Source organism: Leopardus geoffroyi, chromosome D3 (assembly GCF_018350155.1).
Source record: "Leopardus geoffroyi isolate Oge1 chromosome D3, O.geoffroyi_Oge1_pat1.0, whole genome shotgun sequence".
In the NCBI taxonomy this organism is placed as follows: domain Eukaryota; kingdom Metazoa; phylum Chordata; class Mammalia; order Carnivora; family Felidae; genus Leopardus; species Leopardus geoffroyi.
Window position 1 is genome coordinate 10,744,176 of NC_059339.1, and position 20,369 is coordinate 10,764,544.

Consider the following 20,369-nt stretch of genomic DNA (forward strand, 5'->3'; position numbering starts at 1 on the left):
AGGTCATGAGCTCACGGGTTCGTGAGTTTGGACCAGCCCCACCCCCCCTTTCAGGCTCTGCGCTGACCAGCCTGCTTGGGACTCTCCCTCTCCCCCTGCCCCTCCTCCCCCCGCCCCCCCTGCCTCAAAATAAATAAATACACTTAAAAATTTTTTTAAATAAATACAAATAAAAACAGCGTGGCCAGTCCACAGTGTACAAGAACAGAAGATGTGGACAGGTGTGGAGGGACCCAGGGCTCCGAGCGCACATCGACTGGTGGGGACTGACACGTTCACACGCAAACACGTGGATGGGTATACGGTGAACCCATCTGCACATACAAAACACACATTGCGAGACAGACACTTGTTAAATGGGTGAACGAAGGGACGTGGTGACGGCTTGTGGGCTGACCGGGGCACCCGTGAGGATGTGCCCGCAAGCTGAAGACAGCACTCAACACGAGCTCAGCCTACATTTACCCAGAATCCTCCTCGGCTCTGGGGAAGGGCAGGAGACGGAACCAGCCACGGGGAGGGTTCTGCTGCAGGACCGGTGGGGGAAACTCCACCTGCAGGGGGGACACACAGACCTTCAGCTGAGCCCTGCCCACCGAGGCCCAGGCCCCACCCAGCCCTAGAAGGGCTCGGGCTGCCCACCCAAGGAGGGGAGGCACAGCCTGGCAGGGGCCACCTCCTCTCCCCTACCATACCCTATCAGCGCAACGGCAGCCACACTCCCTCCCCCAGTCCCAAATCATCAGCTCCTGCCAGGACCCTGAGGGCTTCCACGGGACACTTAATTTACAGTTGGGGAAACTGAGGCTTGGAGAGACGGGGCGACTCGCCCGAGGTCACACAGCTGCCGGAGGCAACATATCTGGACCGAGAGCCTTTTCCGCTCTGTTTGGGGACACAAATCACATCTGCCAAGAGGCTTAAAGACAGCCCGGGAGGCCCCCCGAGCCCCACCCCCTCTCTCTTAAAATATTATAAAGATGTAATTTGCATCCCATACAAGTTTTCGGTCCACTCGCGGAGCTGTGCAACCATCATCACTAGTTTCAGAACATTTTCTATCAGCCCCCCCCTCCGAAAGCCTGTATCCATAGGCTTAGATGTCCCTCCCAGCTCCCACCCCAGCCCCGGCTCCTGTAACCACAAAGACTTTCTGTCTTTACACCGTCTCCTCCTCCGGACAGCTCACAGAAATGAAATCACAGAATTCTGTGGGTTTATTGGCCTGGCTTCTTCCCCTTAGCATGTTTTCAAGATTCATCCACGAGGTCGCAGGGGCCAGTGTGCCGTTCCTTTTTATGGCTGAGCCCTAGTCCCTCGTAAGATACACCACGTTTGATTTATTCATTCACCTGGGGATGGACATTTGGGTTTTGCTTCCACACTTGGTTGTCATTAGCAAGCTTTTGTGTGGACAAATAAATGCGTGCATTTCCCTTTGGTGCATACCTAGAAGTGGAACCGCCAGGGCATGTGACAACGGTCTTTAACCGTTTGAGGAACGGCCAGACTCTTTTCCAAAGCAGCTGCACCGTTGACATTCCCCCCTCCAAGGCTGTGTGCAACCAAGCCTCCCTGTAACTTGCTCTAATCTCGTCTCCTTTGAAAAACTGTCAGCCCGGACTGTATCCGCACTACCACCGAGAGGCAGGGATAATCGCACTCATTTTGCAGATGCGCAAACTGAGGCTCCAAGAGAAAGACCTTGAGCCCAGGGCCTCCAGGGGTAGGGGTTAAGGGCTGAGAGTGTGGTGTCAGAGAAACCTGAGCTCAGGTCCCGGCTCTGCCATTTCTTAGTCATATGGCCTGGGGAGAGCCACTCAACTTCTCTGAATGACCCTCGGTTTCCCCATCTATGAAATGGAGACAAGAGTCCCCACCTCATAGGGTGGCCGCTACCGGTACGGAAATTAGATTATGCTGGGGAAGTACTTACTTAGCACGCAGTCATCCTGGGTACTCTCACCCTAGAATGAGAATCTGGGCCTGCCCCGTGACCTTGGGCAGGTTCCTGCCCCTTGGAGAGCCTCAGTCTCCTCACCTGTACAATGGGGAGCTGGGACTCCATCGCTCGGGCCTGGCCAAGGAGCCAGTCGAGACAGCTTTCACATCTATCCTTCCAGATCCCAGGATGCGCGGCCCCTTCCCCTCCCCTTCCCTCTTGGAGGCAGAGGGAAGCCAGGGTGTCGGGGGGTGGGGGGGTTGCTCACCATGCCCAAGAAGTCGTTCTTGCCCACCATGTCCCAGTCCCAGAGCTCCACCCGCAGCGGGGCCGGGGCACCTGGCATCTCCTGAAGTTCCAGCACCTCATCCCAGTGTGGGAAGCGGGTCTTCTTAATGGTCTGGGGGAGGGGGAGTGAGGGAGGGCTGAGGAGGGCCCATCTTGAGGCCCGCCCCTCCCTGGACCCACACCACCACTCACTGAAGTCTCCAAGCTCTGACTGCCCCAGAACACACGTGCAAACGGGTCAGAGGTGCCGGTGATATCTCGGGGGGCCAGGTCCCTGGAGACAAATGAGGAAAGGGGTGAGGGCCGCAGGACCCTCAAGGACAAACACCCAGGCTGGACCTTGGAAAGGGGGCTCAGGGTAGACCATTCAAATGCCTCTGGCTTGCAAGGCGATGAACTGCTCCCTTGTAGGGGCCCAGCAAGGAACACCCCCCATCCCGCCCTTCCAAACCCTTCCTGTTGACCAGGGCTACCCTGCGCCCCTATTTTCCAGATGAGGAAATGGAGGCACCAAAAGGTCGCATCCTGAACCACAAAGCCCAGGAGGTGAAGACGTTGTGGGAAGTGGGAAGGGAGCCTCAGTTTCCCTGGAGCCCCTGGATAGGAGACTGGATGCCAGGGTTCAAAGCCTGGCTCCGCCATTCATTGGCTGGGTGACACTGACAAAAGTCACTTCACCTCCCTTCATCTAGAAAATGGAAATAATGATAGACCAACCTCAGAGGGCCAAGGTCTAAATGACCTGAGTATATAAAAGGCTTAGCATAGCAGCTGGCAGGACGTGAGTGCTCAGCCCATTCATTCATTCACTCATTCATTCATTCACTCATTCAACAAATACTCATACCCACGCCTGGCCTAGGACCCAAGAAAAGGCATGGGGCAAGGATCTCCAGTCTCTGGTTGCCATGACAACCCCAAAGTCTCACCTCCGTCAGCTGCCCCAACCCCTCCTTACTGAGGTCGCCCAAATCCAGTAACAGCCCCCACCAGGGGCTGCTTGTTTCTTCCTGCTGCTCCTTTCCCACCCCTGCTTGGCATCCAGAGCCTTCCTTGGTCTCCTAGGAGCCAGCCCAGTTGCTAAGCGACAGCAATCAGTCCCTCTCCTGCTCGCAAGGATCCTGCACAGCCTTGTGGCTGGGGAGGAGGCCACTAGCACAAAGCAGATGAGGAGCCCCTGTCCCATGTCCAGCCCTCTTGTCTGTCCTCTGCCACCCTGGTACTCCATCCAGACCCAGGGAGCCCCAGGTGGAGACAGAAATCTGGAGGTGGTGGGAGAGGCACAGAGAGGGCAAGAAGAGGCTTCAAGGTCACACAGTGAACTAGAAATAGAGATCGTTCCCGACCTGAGCGAGGAGCGGTCCAAGAGGGAGGGTTGTGGGAGTAAGATGTGAAAACAAGGCAGAAAGGCAAGATGGGAGATGAGAGGGGAAAGGGGATGGCAGTATTTAAGGAAGCAAATGATGGGGAAGCTGAGGGAGAGAGAAGGGGATTGCAGGGTGACAAACAGGCAGGAGGGAGGATGGACATCCCATGAGCTGGTGCCCCTGGACAGTCATCTGTGGGTTTCGCCGGTCCCACATCTGTCTTCTTTCTCCTGTTTCTTTGCGACAGGACCTCCCCTCTCTCGCTCCCAGCTCACATCAGTTAGGTAGGCTGACCTCTCCACTCCAGGGATGGGTGTGGGACTCAGGCGTGACCAGTCAGAGCCCATGCCCTTGGTTCAGAGATAGGTACGTGCCCCAGATTTGGGCCAATAAAAATCAGTCCCAGGACATCGGCTGGAAATGACAGGAGAAAGTCAGTTGGACCTGCCAAACTGGTAGGAGGCCCTGGGACTTGCTGGCCTCATCTTTGCTCGCCCACACCTGGAGAGAGACTCCCTGAGAACGAAGCTAACACAAAAGATAGCCGAGAAATCGCTGTCCGTGGATTCCTGTTGTCACTGTTTGAGTACCTGGATCCAGCCATGCCTGAAGCCGCACGTCATTAATATAAACCAACATGCTTAAGCTGGTAGGAATTGGGTATGTATCACTTACAATCGTATTAACGCACACCCTGGCCAGCCTGAGTACCTGGCCTTTCATTGCTAGTCGCTGGGGACCCAGCAAGGATTTTGCTCGTGCTCTGACCGCAGGAACTTGCCAACCTGGCAACCCTGGGGCTGTCTGCCCACAGGGGATCCTGGTCGTGAGCCCAGAAGTACCCCGGGAGTGAGGTGGTCTCAAAAGCCAAGACGGCTGGGGGGAATCTCCGGTACATTCTTGCTCATTCTCAGACCAGTCCCACCCCATCCCCTATCACGACCGTACCTGGCCTGAAGCACGTGACATCGAAGACAACGGCCCCGCGCGTTCTCCAGCATCTGCACATCCAAGCAGACCTCACCCTGCACCTCTGCGTCCGGGTCCACACGGCTCAGGTTGATCCAGCTGTCAATTCCTGGAGGGCACAGGCGCTAACATTTATTAAGCACCTGCCAGGTTCTGGCATTGTATTAACTTAAAAATTCAATTAACATGAAACATAGGGGCGCCTGGGTGGCTCAGTCGGTTAAGCGTCCGACTTTGGCTCAGGTCATGATCTCGCGGTTCATGAGTTCGAGTCCCACACTGGGCTCTGTGCTGACGACTCGGAGCCTGGAGCCTGCTTTGCATTCTGTGTCTCCCTCTGTCTCTGTTGCCCCCCATCTTGCTCTCTGTCTCTGTCTCTCAAAAATAAACATTAAAAAAAAACCTCATGAAATATATATTAAGCCATGGGCTTCTCATGTTCGCCTTCTGATGTAGGTACTGTAATTACCCACACTTCCAGAGAAGGAAAGTGAGGCACAGCGAACGAAGAGCTTTGCCCATGATCTCACAACTGGTAAGGGACAGAGCTAGGATTTGAATGCGAGCAGTAAAGTTCAATGCCATTAACCACGTACTATCACACTCTTCACCCTGGTATACGAAAGCCTCCGTCATTTAATCCCAACGTACTCTCCCCTCCAAAAAATGTTGGGCATTCCTACCTCTCAGCCCCCGTCCAGGCAACTCCCTGCCAGAATCAGTCAAGTCAATTTCAACCTCCCTCCCTGTCTCTCTTTTCTCTCAACGCTTTGAAGAGATCAGCTACCGACTTCTAGCTTCCCTTGTAGTTATTAGGAAGTCATTTCAGCCTGATAACTGATCTTGTGTAAATGGGCTATCTTTTCTCTTTAGTTTTAAGGACTATGTATTTGATGGTCTGCAATTTCACCACATATGTAGGTAAGGATGGTTTTGTGTGTGTGTGTGTATGTGTGTGTGTGTGTGTGTGTGTATGTGTGTGTGTGTGTGTGTGTGTGTGTGTATGTTGTTGTTGCTTTTCGTCCTGCTTAGGGCAGGTCATGCTATTGCTACTTACAGAATCATGTCCTTCCTTGCATTCTGGAAAATTCCAGGTCATCATTTTCTTTTAATCGCTTCCGCTCCCCAACTTTTTCCATCCTTTCCTCATAGGACTTCAATTAAAATGGACGTCAGACCTTGTCCACAATTTTCTAGGTCTCTGAACTTCTCTTTTATATTTTCCTTCTTGTTTCCCTGGGCTAAAGTCTCAATCATTTCTTCAGATCTCTCTTCCAGCTCACTAATTCTCTCTTCAGCTCTGGCTCTGTTGTTGAACTCGGCCACTCAGTTTTAAATTTCAATGACTACTCCTTATCTCCAAAACTTTGATCTAGTTCTTTTCCAATCAATTTTTTTAAATGTTTATTTTATTTATTTTGAGAGAGAGAGCACAAGCAGGCAAGGGGCAGAGAGAGAGAGAATGAGAGTCCCAAGCAGGCTCTGCAGAAGCAGCACAGAGCCCAACGTGGGGCTCAATCTCACAAACAGCGAGATCGTGACCTGAGCCAAAATCAAAAGCCAGACACTCACCGACTGAGCCACCCAGGTGTCCCTATCTTTTTAATGTATGGCTTTCATTTATTATGATTATTGCTGGCCCTTTCTGGTGATTGCCTTTTTTATTTAAATATTTTATTCCTTTTCGTTGTCGCTATTATGTTTTTATTTTATTTTAGAGCGAAAGAGAGAGAGAGGACAAGTGGGGGAGAAGGGCAGAGAGAGAGAGAGAGAGAGAGAAAGAGAATCCCAAGCAAGCTCCACACTCAGCTTGGAGCTTAACACAGGACTCAATCCCACAACCCTGGGATCATGACCTGAGCAGAAATCCAGAGTTGGACATTCAACCAGCCGAGGCACCCAGGTGCCCCTAAATATCTTATCCCTTTAAAAATTCTGTGTATCCTAATTGCAAAACCTAAAGCCCTTGTGGGTTCAAATCTGGTAGTTACTGTTTCTGCTGACACTTGCTCATGGTGGCCCACTGCCTTGTGTGTGTGGTGACCTCTGACTGCAAAGTCATGTCTGTCTGAGCTCACTCTGGGACACTTTAAGGGCCTCAATCAAATGGGAACATTTCAGGGTCGGTCACATGTGCCGCATCCCTGGTCCAAGATTCAGTCTCTCTCTCCTTACCACCTCCCTGCTTGTTGTTCCCCACTCCCCGTCAGGTCTTAGCTCCTGGTTGGGGTGGGGGGGAGCGTGGAGAATAGTGAGACTTTTTCCTTCTTTCAGGACGTCCCTATTATGCTGCAGGAGGATCCAGTGCCCCGTGCTGCTAGAAATAAAAGTTCCACCTCACCTCTCTCTATCTTCACTGCTACCCCCAAACCCAGGATGCCATCAACTTCCTCTCGCTGGAGTACTGCAACAGACTCCTAATTGATCTCCCACATGTACTCCTGTCCCACTGGGATCCAATATCCACAAAGCAGCACAGAGATCTTCTGAAAATGTATCTAATCTCTCCCATCACTCCACCCTCTGAACATATGGCTCCAGTCTCTTCACTGTCTTGCTCAAGGACCATCCGTGGCTCCTCAGTGCCCCCAGAAGAAAGTCTAGACTCTGGCCTGGCACCTTCAGCCCCCTCCAGTCAAGACCCACCAAGTACTCCATCTGGCCCGGCCCCAGGAGAGAATCTATAGACACACCTTAGTGCCTTTGCCAAAGCACCTTTAAGAAATAACTCATTCCCGGGGTGCCTGGGTGGCTCAGTCGGTTAAATGTCTGACTTCGGCTCAGGTCGTGATCTCACAGTTCATGGGTTCCAGCCCCGTGTGGGGCTCTGTGCTGACAGCTGGGAGCCTGCCTCGGATTCTGTGTCTCCCTCTCTCTCTGCTCCTCCCCCACTCATGCTCTGTCTCTCTCTCGAAAATAAATAAACATTAAAAACAAGAAATAACTCATTCCCCTTCATCCAGGAAAGCTTCCTTGACTACGCTAGCCTTCACTGCCCTCTTATCCTCATCCACGGTCAAGCCGGTGATATTCCACATGCCTCCACCCCTACATTTCTGTCCTGTTTAAAAAATAAATAAATAAAAAGCACCCACATGCAGACGCATGGCCCGTTTCCCTTGCTTTTCTTGCCCTTGTTCTGTGTGAATGTGTTTTGTGTTTCTATCTGGCCCATAAGCTCCTTGAAGCTTGGCCTCGTACTTCAATCATCTAATGCCACCCTCTTGGGTGGATGTTTGGGGCGCAGTGGGTACAACGCAGACAGGTTGAAAACACAGACTTTGGAAGCAGGCACAGCCTGAACTCAACTCCCACCGCTGCAACTTCTAGGAGGGGCAAGGGCCCTCCTCACCTCTCCAAACCTAATTTCCCAGCAGCCATATATTCGAGATCATTCTAGTGCACACTTCACTTGGTATTGTGAGGACTAAATACAATGTTCTTAGCATCATGCCTGGCACATAGTACACCCTCAATTAATAGGAGCCGTGATTATGATGATTAGCACATAGGTGTTCAACGAATCCCCACTGATGAAAAAAAGACATTATTCAATTATTGATGTTGAGACAATTAGTAGTCGCCTAGATAAAAAGTAATAAAGCTCAATCCCTCTCCATACCTTGAATCTGGGTAAGTTCCAAATAGATCAAAGACTTGAATGTAAAAAGGGAAAACAAATTGCTGCTAGAAGGGATCGTGTAAAAAATATTATCTAACCTTAGATTTGGGAAGGCCTTTTTAGGGGTCACAGAAAATCAAGGGCCAAAAAAAAAAAATAATAATAAAATAAAAAGACAAAGTTAACTAGAGAAAAAGAAACATATTTTATAGATAGATAGAAATGATAAGCAAAAAGATAAGTGACAAAGGGAGAAAAACATGTTTGCAGCTACTACGGCAAAGAGTTAAATTTGCCTCATATGTAAAGAGCTCCTACACATCAATAAGAAAAACCAAACAACCCAGTGTGGGGCAGGGGGGAAATGCACATACAATATAAATAAATGACAAACAAAAAAGGAAATAAAGTGACTCTTAAATATGTAAAGAGGCTTTCGGTCTCAATCATAGAGAACTACAAAATAACCTACATGAAGAGGACATTTTTTTATCTATCAGATATAATACCAGAAGTTTGGTAATCGTTGGCAAAGGTACAGGGTGGGCAACTTGTTACCTCCTCCATAGAAAGTAACTTAGCAATAACTCTCAGATGTGCTAATGGGGGTACTCTAGGACCCAGAAAATGCACTTCTAGGAATTTATCAGACTGATTGATACAACTTGCTCGTGGGTGAAGTCGTCTTTGTACAAGGCTGCTCGTTGTGGCATCGTTTGAACTAGGGAGAGATACTGAACAACCCAAGTGCCAACCAACAAGGAACCAGCCAAAGAAATGATGGTGCGTCCACACAACAGAGTGCCGTGAAGTCAAAGACCAAAGAATGTGGAAGCTCTTAGGGCACCGATACGGAAAGATCTCCCAGGTATGTGGTGAATGAAAGGCAAAATAGGGTACAGTGAAAATAACAGGATGCCACTCCTGTGAGCAGAGAACAAAACACACACAGTGCGGGCTCAGGAGCACAAGACTGGCCAATGTCGGTTCAAATCCTGGACGTCCCACTGAATAACTCTGTGATCCTGGGCAAGCCCCATAACCAATCCCCTGTGCCTCAGTATGTCCACCTACGGAGTGGGCACAATAAGAATACCTACCTCACGGGGTTATTGCAATAATTAAATGAGCTGATTCCTGTAAGAACACTTGGAAAGTGTTCACACAGCACTCAATAAATAAACTAAATTAAATTTAAAAAAAAATCATCGGGGCGCCTGGGTGGCGCAGTCGGTTAAGCGTCCGACTTCAGCCAGGTCACGATCTCGCGGTCCGTGAGTTCGAGCCCCGCGTCAGGCTCTGGGTTGATGGCTCAGAGCCTGGAGCCTGTTTCCGATTCTGTGTCTCCCTCTCTCTCTGACCCTCCCCTGTTCATGCTCTGTCTCTCTCTGTCCCAAAAATAAATAAACATTGAAAAAAAAATTAAAAAAAAAAAAAAATCATCAACTGAGATAACTTTCCACTGAAGGCCCCGTGCCTCCCTGCGCCTCTGGCTACGCGCTTGCAAATACCCCCCCACCCCCCCCCCCCACCAAGGCACGACCACCCCTAGGCCCTCCGCCCGGCTGAAGCACGCTGCCCTCGCCCACCTCGGGGGTCAGCCGCAATCGCGTCCCTGCTCAGCGAGATCTTGCCGATGACGTCATCATGCCTGTGGCGAGGTAGGCAAGGTGAGGGTCCACGTCATCAAGTTGCGGTCCCAGGCATCGAGGGCTGGCGGGTGGGTACGTTGCTTCGGGGCAGCCCACCCTCCCTCCGGTACCCAAGCCGCGGTCCCCAGCACACACACCCCACCGTGTCCTCATCCAGCACGTAGAAGGCCAGATGGTGGAAATCCAGGGGCAGGTGGATGGTGTATTCCTCTCCCCAGAAGGGGCTCAGGCTCCTCCACACGGTCGCTGTCCTGCAACAGAGGGCACAGGGGCTGGGGACCCGTGGGCCACATGGGTGGCAGACGCCTGGGGACCCAAACACACACACACACACACACACTCCCACAAGGGTACACACTGAAAGAGAGACACAGATCACCAAGGAAGCCTGAGACACATCCCCACATACACAGATACACATGTGCATCCTCAAGATTTTCTAGAAAGACACATCTTTGTGTTCCTACATACAGACACATGCAGATACACACGCAGGAACACAGACACGTTCACACAGATGCCCGGACACACACTCACACACGGGCGGTGACAGAGGGCAGAGACACGCACGCGGAACCCCACAAACGCGACGACATGCGCAATTCCACTCATTCACTCGTGCGTTCGCTCCACAAATACCCTGTGTGTCAAGCCTCGTGGGCTGCGGAGAATCAGAGGGAGAGGTGCCAAGGTTCCTGCCCCCACAGAGCCCCCTTCAGTGGATGGGTGCTCTCTCCTGAGCTCTTATGACACAGTGAGAGAAGTCCCGTGATCGGGGTTGGCTCAGGGGCGCCTGGCTGGGTCTGGGGGGTGTGGACACAAGAGCCAGAAAGGGCTTCCTTCAGGAGCTAGTCAGGCACAAAGGGGGAAGAGAAGAGGAGGCCAAGATGGCTGAGACAGCACGTGCAAAAGCCCTGAGGCAGGAATGAGCTCGGTGAGACCGAGGAACAGTAAGGTGCTGGATGAGAAACGGGGAAGAGTGAGGGGTCAAGAGACCACGAAGTCAGCAGGGGCCAGAGCACTCAGGGAGCAAGAGGGGAGCCCCAGGAGGGTTAGGGACCAAGACAAGCCCGGAAACAGACACGCACATGGAGCATCTTGACCCTGACCCCCCTGCAGAAGCACTTCCCTTTACCCAGCAGGGAACAGAGAGCCTACTTTGCCCAGTGAAGACACATCCGAATCGACGACTGCAAGAGTTGGTCGCACGCCTGCCGCTCCTTCCTTCCCTTTCCCCACACCCTTCCCCAGCAAAGAGCGTGAGCACGCACACACGCACGCACACGCAGATGCACGCTCTGCCCTCGGCTCCAGGCCAGGGCACCGCCATCACAGGGACCTTTCTTCCCAAACACCCTCGACCCCCTGCCCGGGGCCTTTTCCCGGCTGGAAGTCCCTCTTCAGAGCCCAGGGATGGGGAGACAGCAGCCTGGGGTCACACAGAAAATCTGCGTGTGGGTCTGGGGGCAGCATCACAGCATGTGGTGAGGGGGCAGCACGAGCAGAGAGAGAACAATGGGGGGGGTCAGCTGGGGTGCCGCAGGCTGACCCTCCTCCGCGCGGGCTCCCCGCCCCCAGCTCCCAGCCCATCTGGACCGGAACTGACACCAGAAGCATCCTGAATCCTGCCGTCTCCATAGGAACCCCGGCCTCAGCCACCCACCCGGGCCTGCAGGGGCTGAGAGATGTCCCTCGGCCTGTGGGGGTGGGAGCCAACCATGGCCCAGCCCCCATGTCCCTCCACCCCCACCCAAAACTCACCTGCATCCAACACCCTCACATCCTCCCAAATGTTCACAACGGCGCCCGTGTACCCAAACAGACGGGCACCGGTGCTCACGGGTATATGCAGGGCAGCCCCCAACCCCCCCACACCCCCAGGGACTTGTACGTGTGGCCACAGGCATTCACGTCCAGCCCTCCAACACCCCCATGCACACTCACAAGCAGGCCCAGCTGGGCACGCACACACACACACACACACACACACACACACTGGTGCCCGCAGCACAGGCCTGGAACCAGCCAGCCCGGCCAAGCGTGAGATGCCCGCCTCCGGGGAGGCCACAATGGGAGGCACAGGCCGCCAGCCGCTGAGTCAGCCCTGGGACACCGGCATGGACATCATCAGGTCCAGGGGGAAGGTGTCGGCCCGTCGGTGGGGCAGGACGGGGAGGGGAGCTGTCTGTCCCCAGAGGGGCCCAAGCACAAAGCATCCTCCGTCAGCCCCGCATGTTCACCCTCGGGGTAAGCACTGCCCTCCCCCAGCTCCTGTTCAACGTGACCTCTTGTGCCTGGATTCCCCAGGTCTAGAAGGAGTTCCTCCTCCGTCCCCTGCCCTGTGGCTCCCTCCCCGGGTCTGGCCCCTCCACCTCACCTGGCCACCACCTCGTCATCCACCTTCACGAGGCAGTAGGGGTCACTGCTCCCAGACCTGCAGGAGAAGGGGGTTCGGGAAGGAGGTTGAGAGGGCAGCCATGAGCGGGGGTCCCGATCCACCTTCATTATACATACAGAGGGCAGCAACTGCCGGCCAGAGAGGGGAGGGGACTGGCCCAGAGAGAGGAGGGTCACACGGCAGGTCCAGCTAAGAAGGCAGGGGCCCAGCAGGCGATGTCCTGGGTGCACAGCCTACCCGCTGCATGCCTGAGTCACCATGCACGGGCTCTCTGGGCTTCCACTCACAGAAATAGAACACTGAGGCATGAGGCCAGAAAGTTCCCAGCGCTGATCTCAGGAGGCCCGGAGCTGTGGCTGGGCTGGCGGGGGGGTGGGGGTGGGGCATCTGGGCTTTACCACCCGCTAGCTGCGGAACCCCATGGCTGCCGCTTTCTCCACTCTCTAATGTTAACACACACCTCCTGGGGCAGTTGGAGGGACTAAAGGAGATAATGCGCGGTGAGATGCATCACGGGCTGACCCCAGAGCTCCCCCCAGGAGCCTTAACGCCACCCTCTGGGGGAGGCACTGCCCTCCCCAGCTTTTCATTTCCACGAGGCTTACGCTGGGGAGAGGACTCCCAACACTCAGCCTTCAGTGGGGATGGACCCCTGCTGGCATAGACCAGGGCACCCAGATCTCAAAGCTCAACCAATAGCACAGATATGCTGCAGCCCCTTGAGTTGCCATGAGCCAACCAACACCCGCTCTATCTCCCCTTCATAATAAGAGTTACGAGCCACATCCCAAGCTGTCCACTAGGGCCCTCATCTCCCGTCTGTCTCATTGTACAGGCCTCCTTTGCCTTCCACCAAGCTCAGTCTGACCTCAGGGCCTTTGCACTTGCTGTTGATGTCTGCTTAAGACACTCTGTCCCCGATCTGGTCATGGCTGGCTCTGTCCTGTCATTCAAACCTCCACCCCAAAGTCCCTGATCACCTCTGTCCTTTGTAAAATTGATCTCCGATCCCTCTGAGCCCCTGAAGGCATCTTGCTCCCCCGTTTCTCTATTTAGTATCTGTCCCCCGCCAAACTTCTGAACTGTGAGCTCTTTGGAGGAGGACCTGTATCCTCTTTCCCACAACCCTCCGCCTGAGTCAGGATTCAAACCCGGGTCGATGGGGCTCAGCACACATGCTCTTAACCGATGTCACCTCCACCCCACCTCACAATCCTTTCCCCAGGTGGCCCCCTCTCTTGATGTCCCAGCCCCCACCCTCTCTCCCTGCCACCCCCACCCAGCTCAGTACGTCGCTAATCCACAAACACCACAGGGTTTCAGAGAAGGGGATGTTGGCCACCAGGAGCCAACCTGAGCCTTATCTGCTGGATGAATCCTTCCCTGTGCCTCAGTCTCCTCTCTGGACTCATTCTCTTAACTCCTTCTGTGTGGGTGCTCCAGTGTCTCCATTTCCCTCTCTGGCCTCTATCCCTGAACACCTCAGATTGGGTGGTGGCCTGTGTCCCGGCATTCTTTTCTGGGTTCTACTTCCGAACCCCCTTCCGAGCAGCGCCCCAGGCCTCAGTCTCCCCTTCTGAATCTTTCTCAAAGCCACTGGGTTCGAGCCTCAGTTTCCCTGGTTCTACCGCCCTGGATGCCTGTGGCTGGGTTAACCCCTGTATCTCAGTTCTCTCCCTGGGTTCTCTATCCTCGAGCTTCTTTTAAGTGGAGTCCCCTTCCTCAGTTTCCCCAACCGCAGACTCGGAGGAAGATTGGCTGGGATCCCAGGAGCAAAGAGCCGGGAGACACGCCCCCTTCTGTCAACCACACATGACCCTGGGGCCCCTCCTGGGAGCCAGGCTCGCACGTCAGCTCCACAGCTCTGACGCACAAGGGCCTTATCAGGCTCCCATCAGGTAGGAGGCGGCAGTGGCAGGAGGCTGCCCCTCGACCCTCAATCTCTCCAGACCCTTGGCCTCTCCCGTGGCCCCTGCTCCGACCCAAGTGTGGGAAAGAAGTCCTCTCAGCCATTGCCTGCCCAGTTTGGTTTATATGTGGGAGCGGTCAGGGCTCAGATCCTAGCTGTGTGACCTTGGGCAAGAGACTTTGCCTCTCCGGACCTCAGTTTCCCCATTTATAAATGGAATTGCTAACAGGACCTACAGAAAATGTTAAGTGCAGGACCTGGCCCGGAGGAAGCCTTATAGTTGCTATCACTAATAATGGTAACACCCAAGGGCGCCTCGCGGCTCAGTCCGTTGGGCGGTTGAGCGTCTGATTTCGGCTCAGGTCACGATCTCGCGGTTCGTGGGTTCGAGACCCGCGTCGGGATCTGTGCTGACAGCTCGGAGCCGGGAGCCCGCTTCGGATTCTGTGTCTCCCTCTCCCTCTGCCCCTCCCCCACTTGTGCTTGCTGTCTCTCTCAAAAATAAGTAAACTTAAAAAAATAATAGTAGGGGCGCCTGGGTGGCTCAGTCGGTTGGGCGGCCGACTTCCGCTCGGGTCATGATCTCGCGGTCCGTGGGTTCGAGCCCCACGTCAGGCTCTGTGCTGACAGCTCAGAGCCTGGAGCCTGTTTCGGATTCTGTGTCTCCCTCTCTCTGACCCTCCCCCGTTCATGCTCTGTCTCTCTCTGTCTCAAAAATAAATAAAAAAACGTTAAAAAAAAAAAAAAAAGAGAGGCAGGAAGGCTAGGTTAAAAAAAATAATAATAATAGTAATACTCAAGAATTATCAGTTGAGAACTCTCCAGAGTCAGGTTGCACACTGCCCTCAAACTTGACGAGGCTTCAGGAAGAGTCTGGGCCCTTTCTCTTAGAGACGAGAGAGAACACATCCCACCTAAGAGTCTCCATGGGCTTGGAGATCCCAGCATGCTCTGAAGAGAGCCTTTCTGACGAAGGGAGTCAACGGCCAGGGAAACTGAGGCAGGGTGGCTGGATCCCCAATGAGAGCTTAGTGACTCCTTTCCCCCCTTGCTCTGGGGCTCACCTTGGCCCGGGAACTTGGGAAAGGAGGCGTGGCTGAGAGATGTAGGAACCAGGTATGAGTCAACTTCCTCCGCAGGAAAGGCAGAAGGAGCCCCACGAGGCACGTCCAGGGGCCAGGGCGGTGCCCCCCACTCCCTCATGGCCCTCGTTCAGGACTGTGAGATGGACGCCTGGTTTCTGGAGGGGCCCCCCTCAGCCCTCCAGCAGTTTCCAGGCCCCCACTCTAGCCCCGCTGCCCCCACAGTTCCAGAATCTCATTCTCAGAGGCTCTGAGAGGGTGTCCCAGAAAGAGGGAAGCCGGGGCTTGTCCAGATGCTGCATTCACACAGCATGCGCTCTGCTTCTATGTCAGGTGCATGTTTATTTGGGGTGGCTGTTGAGGATGAGGGGAAGTTACAACTGTTCTAAGCAGCCCAGTGTTGGGGAGGGGCGAGGTTCGCGAAATCAAAGGCAGGATACTCCTCACTGGGGACCCACAGCTGGGGGAGTCAGGGCATAGCTAAGCCCCAACCTCAACTTGGGCAAAGCCTCGGAATCCAGATCTCGGCTCACCTTGGCCACGGGACACATCCTAACAGGTCCCCCACCCCCACGGCTGCATGGGGCTGGGCGCTTCCTGGCCAGAGCTCCTATGCCCTGGTGGGAAATGGAGACCCAACAGGAACAAGGTTCAAGGTCACACAGTTGACATCCTGCCAAGGATCCCACACCTGTCCAGGTGCTGACACCTCAGAGCCCCTTCTGGGCTCCAGGCCAAGCAGGAGGGGGACCCCTCCTGCCGTTCTGCTGATTTGGCAACTGCTGACTCAGCCCCTGGGGAAGCATAGCCAAGGACGGGTACTAAGGGGAGCCCAAGGGTCTTCCTGCCCCATCACACCTGGCTGGGGAGGGGGCTCCCGGGAGAGGATGCCCCCTCCAGCAGCTCAGCATCCAGGGAACTCCTAGCTGGGGAGCTCAGGGCTCTGGGTTAAGAGGACCCCAGCTTCCCTCAGGCCTGATTGATGGGCCACCTGATAACACCAGATGCGAACAGAAGAATGCTGAGGCCACCCAGCCCTCTGGGCCTCCTTCCCAGGTTTCTTTTGATAGGCACCCACCCAGGCCTGGAGAAGCCCCACCTCCCGCACCTGCTGGCACTAAGGAAGAGACCCCCCCCTCCCCCCCCCCCCCCCCCCCCCCCCCCCCCCCCCCCGCTCCAATCCCAGCTCCAACAGAATCCGACCGTCCAGTCCCCTTTTAGCACATCCCAGGAACAAAGACATCCCTCTTGCTGGGGGCAGGGTGGGGCGTCTGCTAAGTCTGGGCACCCCCTCCCACTAGGACAGCGATGGCCATGGGGCCTCTCGCCCCGTGAAGGCGGATCTGCCCCAACACTGTGTCTTACACAAGAAGCCCCTGCCCACGTCACCGACCCTCCCTGGCATGCGGAACGGGTGCCCCCCCGCCCCATCCCATGTCCGGTGCGCCCCTCACCCGCGACCCGCCCCAGGGTACTCACACGTCCTTGGCAGGCAGCGCCCGGCCCTCCACCACGCGGACGTTCAGGGAGCTGCTCTTGGCCATGGCGCCCAGCCCCAAACTTTACGGGCAGAAGGGTGCCCAGGCGCCGAGGCTGGACCGCGGAGGGGGCGTCTACATGTCACCAGCTGCGAGCCTGGCGCCCTGTCTCGGGGTCCCAGCGCCGCCCGTCCGAGACGCGGGTAGCTGGGGGGGAGGTTTCCGAGGGAGAAGAATAGGTGTCTGGGGAGGGGGCGCCCCTCGGACTCTACAGGTAGGAGCTGTGCGCGGAGGAGACAGAGCGCGCAGGGGCCACCGGCGGCTCTCGCCTCGTAGGCTGGAGCTCCGGGAGGGCGGGCAGGGGGCGGAGGGGCAGCCCAGGGCCCTCCCCCCAATCCCGCCTCCCGCGTGTCCCCAGCCCGTCCCCGGGCCCCCTCGCGCGCCCTCTGCCGGAACCCCAGCCAAGCGCGCCTGAGCGCACCGGCGGCGGAGACCAGGGCGCGCGGAGGCTGGGACCGCCAGGTGGGGGCGGCCCACGGCCACGGCGGGCGTGGCCGCTGGCTCGCGGTGAGTTGGCATGGGGCTCAGAAGACACAGTAGGTCCCCTGCCTGTCCTCCCTCCGACACACTCACACCTCCCCGGCCCTTCCTTGCCGACCATCCCGGCGCCACCTCCTGGATCGCACCTCCGTGTCCTGTCCGGGAGCAGTACCCGCGGTCGGCGGGAGGCGTCGCTAGAGAGGGAGTCGCACATTCCCGGGGGGGGGGGGGGGGGTGCCGTTCAAAGTCTAGGGAGGGGCCTCGAACATCCCCTTCCCTGTCGTTTAGTTTCCAATTAAACCCAGACTGTGCGAGCGGCAGCTCCCACGTCACGGGCTGGCACTGCGGGGGAGGCAGCCGCGGCCGGAGGGGGAGGGGAGGCCTGAAGATAACAACCACGACAGCGGTGACAAGTCGTCCCCAATCGTTGGAACACTTACTGTGCGCCAGGCGCTGTTCTAAGCGGTTTGCAGGCAGTCTGTCGTCGTTGTCCGTCCCCAAGATGATTCCACGCACTAAGTACCGTTGCCCCGTTGCCCCCATTTTATGGATAAAGAAACAGGTTCAGGGGGATGAGACGGCTCATGAAGGCGTCGGTCAGTAATTGGTTTGCCTTCCTGGGTTTGAAGCCTGACTCAACCACTTGGTAGCCGTGACACTGAGCAAGTCACTTAGCCTCTCTGCGCCTCGGTCTGGTTTCCTCGTCTGCTCCGTGGGAATCACATAGAACTTTGCTCCCAGAGCCTTGCGAGAATTAGGTGAGATAAAGCACCTGTGGAAGCAGCAGACACAGGTCTCAAAACAGTAGGGGTGGGGGGGGGGATCCGGAAGCGGCTTGCTGTCCTTATTCTTGTCCTCCTAGACATGACTCAAACATCAGCCCTCCTAGGAAGACTTCCAAGATGCCCTACCACCCCAGACACAGGCTTTCTTCTTTTCTCTGCTCCTCAAGCTCCAGGTTGGGACATTTTTCAAGTCTTAAAACTTGCAGTTTGAAAAGCACATTTGAAACAATGTGACAGGAAGAGCCTGTCCCGGGGCAGCGCCTGACACACAGGGTTTCTCACCACCCCTCCCCCCAATTCTCCCCCCCCTCCCCCCGCCATGAGTTTGTTGTTTACCCGCCTAAGGGTTCTTGGAAGAGCTGGCACCAGGCCTGACTCACTTGGGTCAGCCCAGGGCTGGGCACCAATGGGAAGGCCCCCACGGAATGACTGCAGCAGCCAACGCCCAGACCGGCGGGACCAGGGGAGCCCTGCCCGGCCACCGGAGTAGCCATCAGCCTCCCAAGCTCCCTCCTTGACTTCCCACCCACGACTCCAGCCGGGCTGGTAAGGGATTCAGATCCCTGGAGTTCTCCCCCCCCAGCTGGCCACGATCTGTTGAGTCCTGCAACCTCCAAAGACAGGTCCTCAGTTACCCCATCTGGGGTGTGGGTCTAGCCGGGCTTAGAAGTATTGCAACATCCTACAGCGGGGTACGAGAGGGTTGAATCCAGAGCAGTAGTAGCCCCAGGGGAGTGTTAAACACCCACCCTCCCCACTCTTGAGCCTTACCAGTCACCCCCGATCCTCACCAGGGGCAACTGGTACGTGCTTCGTGAGAGCTACTTCAAGACAGGCTCTTTTTCCACCCCCACCTAGGGGGGGAGCTTTTGGCTAATGCTTTGTCTTCCGAGACCCTGCAGAGATCTCAAACAGGCTATCCAGCCCCCAGGGACCCCTGATGGAACCTGAGGGACCTAGTCCTGGGCCACCTGGGATGCCAGCCAAACCGCCACCAGCCATCTCGGCCAGTCTTCCGGAGCCGAGCAGGAAGTCACATTCCCGAACACCCCTCCCCAGGCCCCCAGGGGGGTTATGAAGGTTACGGACTGTGCCAGCCAGGCCGCCAGGGAGCTAACTCTGTCACCTGTCCAGTATCCGGCATTGGACCCTGAAATGCGCCTGGGGCTGTGGCCACAGACCTCAAACGTTCCGAATGGCTTGGCCACTTCCTGTTGTTGTGAGAAGCTTTGACTTGAAACTGGCATAGGGTTTGGGGTCTCCCAGGGCAGCTCCTATCAAGGGGCCAACGGGAGACGGTGGCCGAGAGGAGGGTGGGACCCACTGGTGGCTACCCAGCTAGGAGAGGGGAGCGTGGGTCATGAGCACCCAAGCCTGGGCTGTCATGTGGGAAGGGGCTCACCTTTCTCACGGGCTGTTGTGAGAGGTAATCAAGAGGCAGTGGAGGCACCTGGCATCATTCCTGGCACATAGTAGGTGCTTGAGAAACGGTTAGCCTCCTCCCCTTCCCCTTTCCGCTAAGCCCATGATCATCTCCATGCTCACTGTTTAGCACCCATGGGGTGCATGCAACAAGGGCTCCCTAAACCCATAAGCGGGAAGAAATGCTGAGCTCAGGAGTTAAGAGCAAAGGTGTTAGCATCCAGCCAAGCCAACCCGGGACTGCGTCCTGGCACCTACACTTCTGAGCTGGGTGTTCTTGGTGGGTTACCCTTTGGGGGACTTAGTTTCCTCATCTGTAAAGTGGGGATCATAATGGCACCCACCTGATAGCCTGGGTGTGAGGACTGGATGGAAAAAAACATCAGGTGTTTAGCATAGCCTGGCATAGAGCAAGGGCTCAGTAAGTGCCCATGGGACCTCCTGACCCCCTGCTCTGCCTGACATTGAGCCCCACTGGGTGGCTGAGTTCTGAGGCTGGATCTTGAGGATGTGGCCTGTGGAACCCCAGGCCCCACCCCGAATTCCAGGGAGGGATGGAACAGCCACACTTGCAGGCGGCTGCAGGTTGCTGAGCGGGGGGAATCTGGAAGTTTGCATCTCAGCGGAGAAAATCTGATAAGAGAAGTCCCAAGGTCAGGTTCTTGTACCCTGATGGGCCCTACTGCCCAGAACTGGCTGAGTTCCCCCCCCACCCCGCCCCCCACTGCATCCGAAAGGCTGAGCCTGGGGCCCAGGGAGAGCTCATAAACACAGCAGAGAGAGCTTCTCATGTCAGAGGAGGGACCAGGCCTGGGCACTGGTGACCGCTCCTGAGGGCTGGCTGTGCCCATGGCTTTCTGACTCCTTGTTCAGCCATGCCACATTGGGAACTTGAGATCGTCCACGGTGGGAGAA

At 55.7% G+C, this 20,369-nt stretch overlaps 1 protein-coding gene across 5 annotated transcripts in view; it reads right to left on the minus strand.

Annotated features, from left to right (window-relative positions):
- RASAL1 (RAS protein activator like 1) overlaps window positions 1–18,199 on the minus strand; it is a 30,744-nt gene extending 12,545 nt beyond the window's left edge. Inside the window, exons 1-10 of one of the 5 annotated variants that reach the window (XM_045458257.1) lie at window positions 17,688–18,199; window positions 17,343–17,441; window positions 16,709–16,914; window positions 12,218–12,274; window positions 9,978–10,091; window positions 9,778–9,839; window positions 4,546–4,675; window positions 2,423–2,504; window positions 2,211–2,342; window positions 466–554 (exon numbers count right to left, since the gene is read on the minus strand). In XM_045458257.1, coding sequence (XP_045314213.1) covers window positions 466–554; window positions 2,211–2,342; window positions 2,423–2,504; window positions 4,546–4,675; window positions 9,778–9,839; window positions 9,978–10,091; window positions 12,218–12,274; window positions 16,709–16,773 — 731 coding nt within the window. In that variant the 5' untranslated portion in view covers window positions 16,774–16,914; window positions 17,343–17,441; window positions 17,688–18,199. The other 4 variants (XM_045458259.1, XM_045458256.1, XM_045458260.1 and 1 more) reach the window with 4 other exon arrangements.
- Between the last annotated feature and the right edge of the window lie 2,170 nt (window positions 18,200–20,369).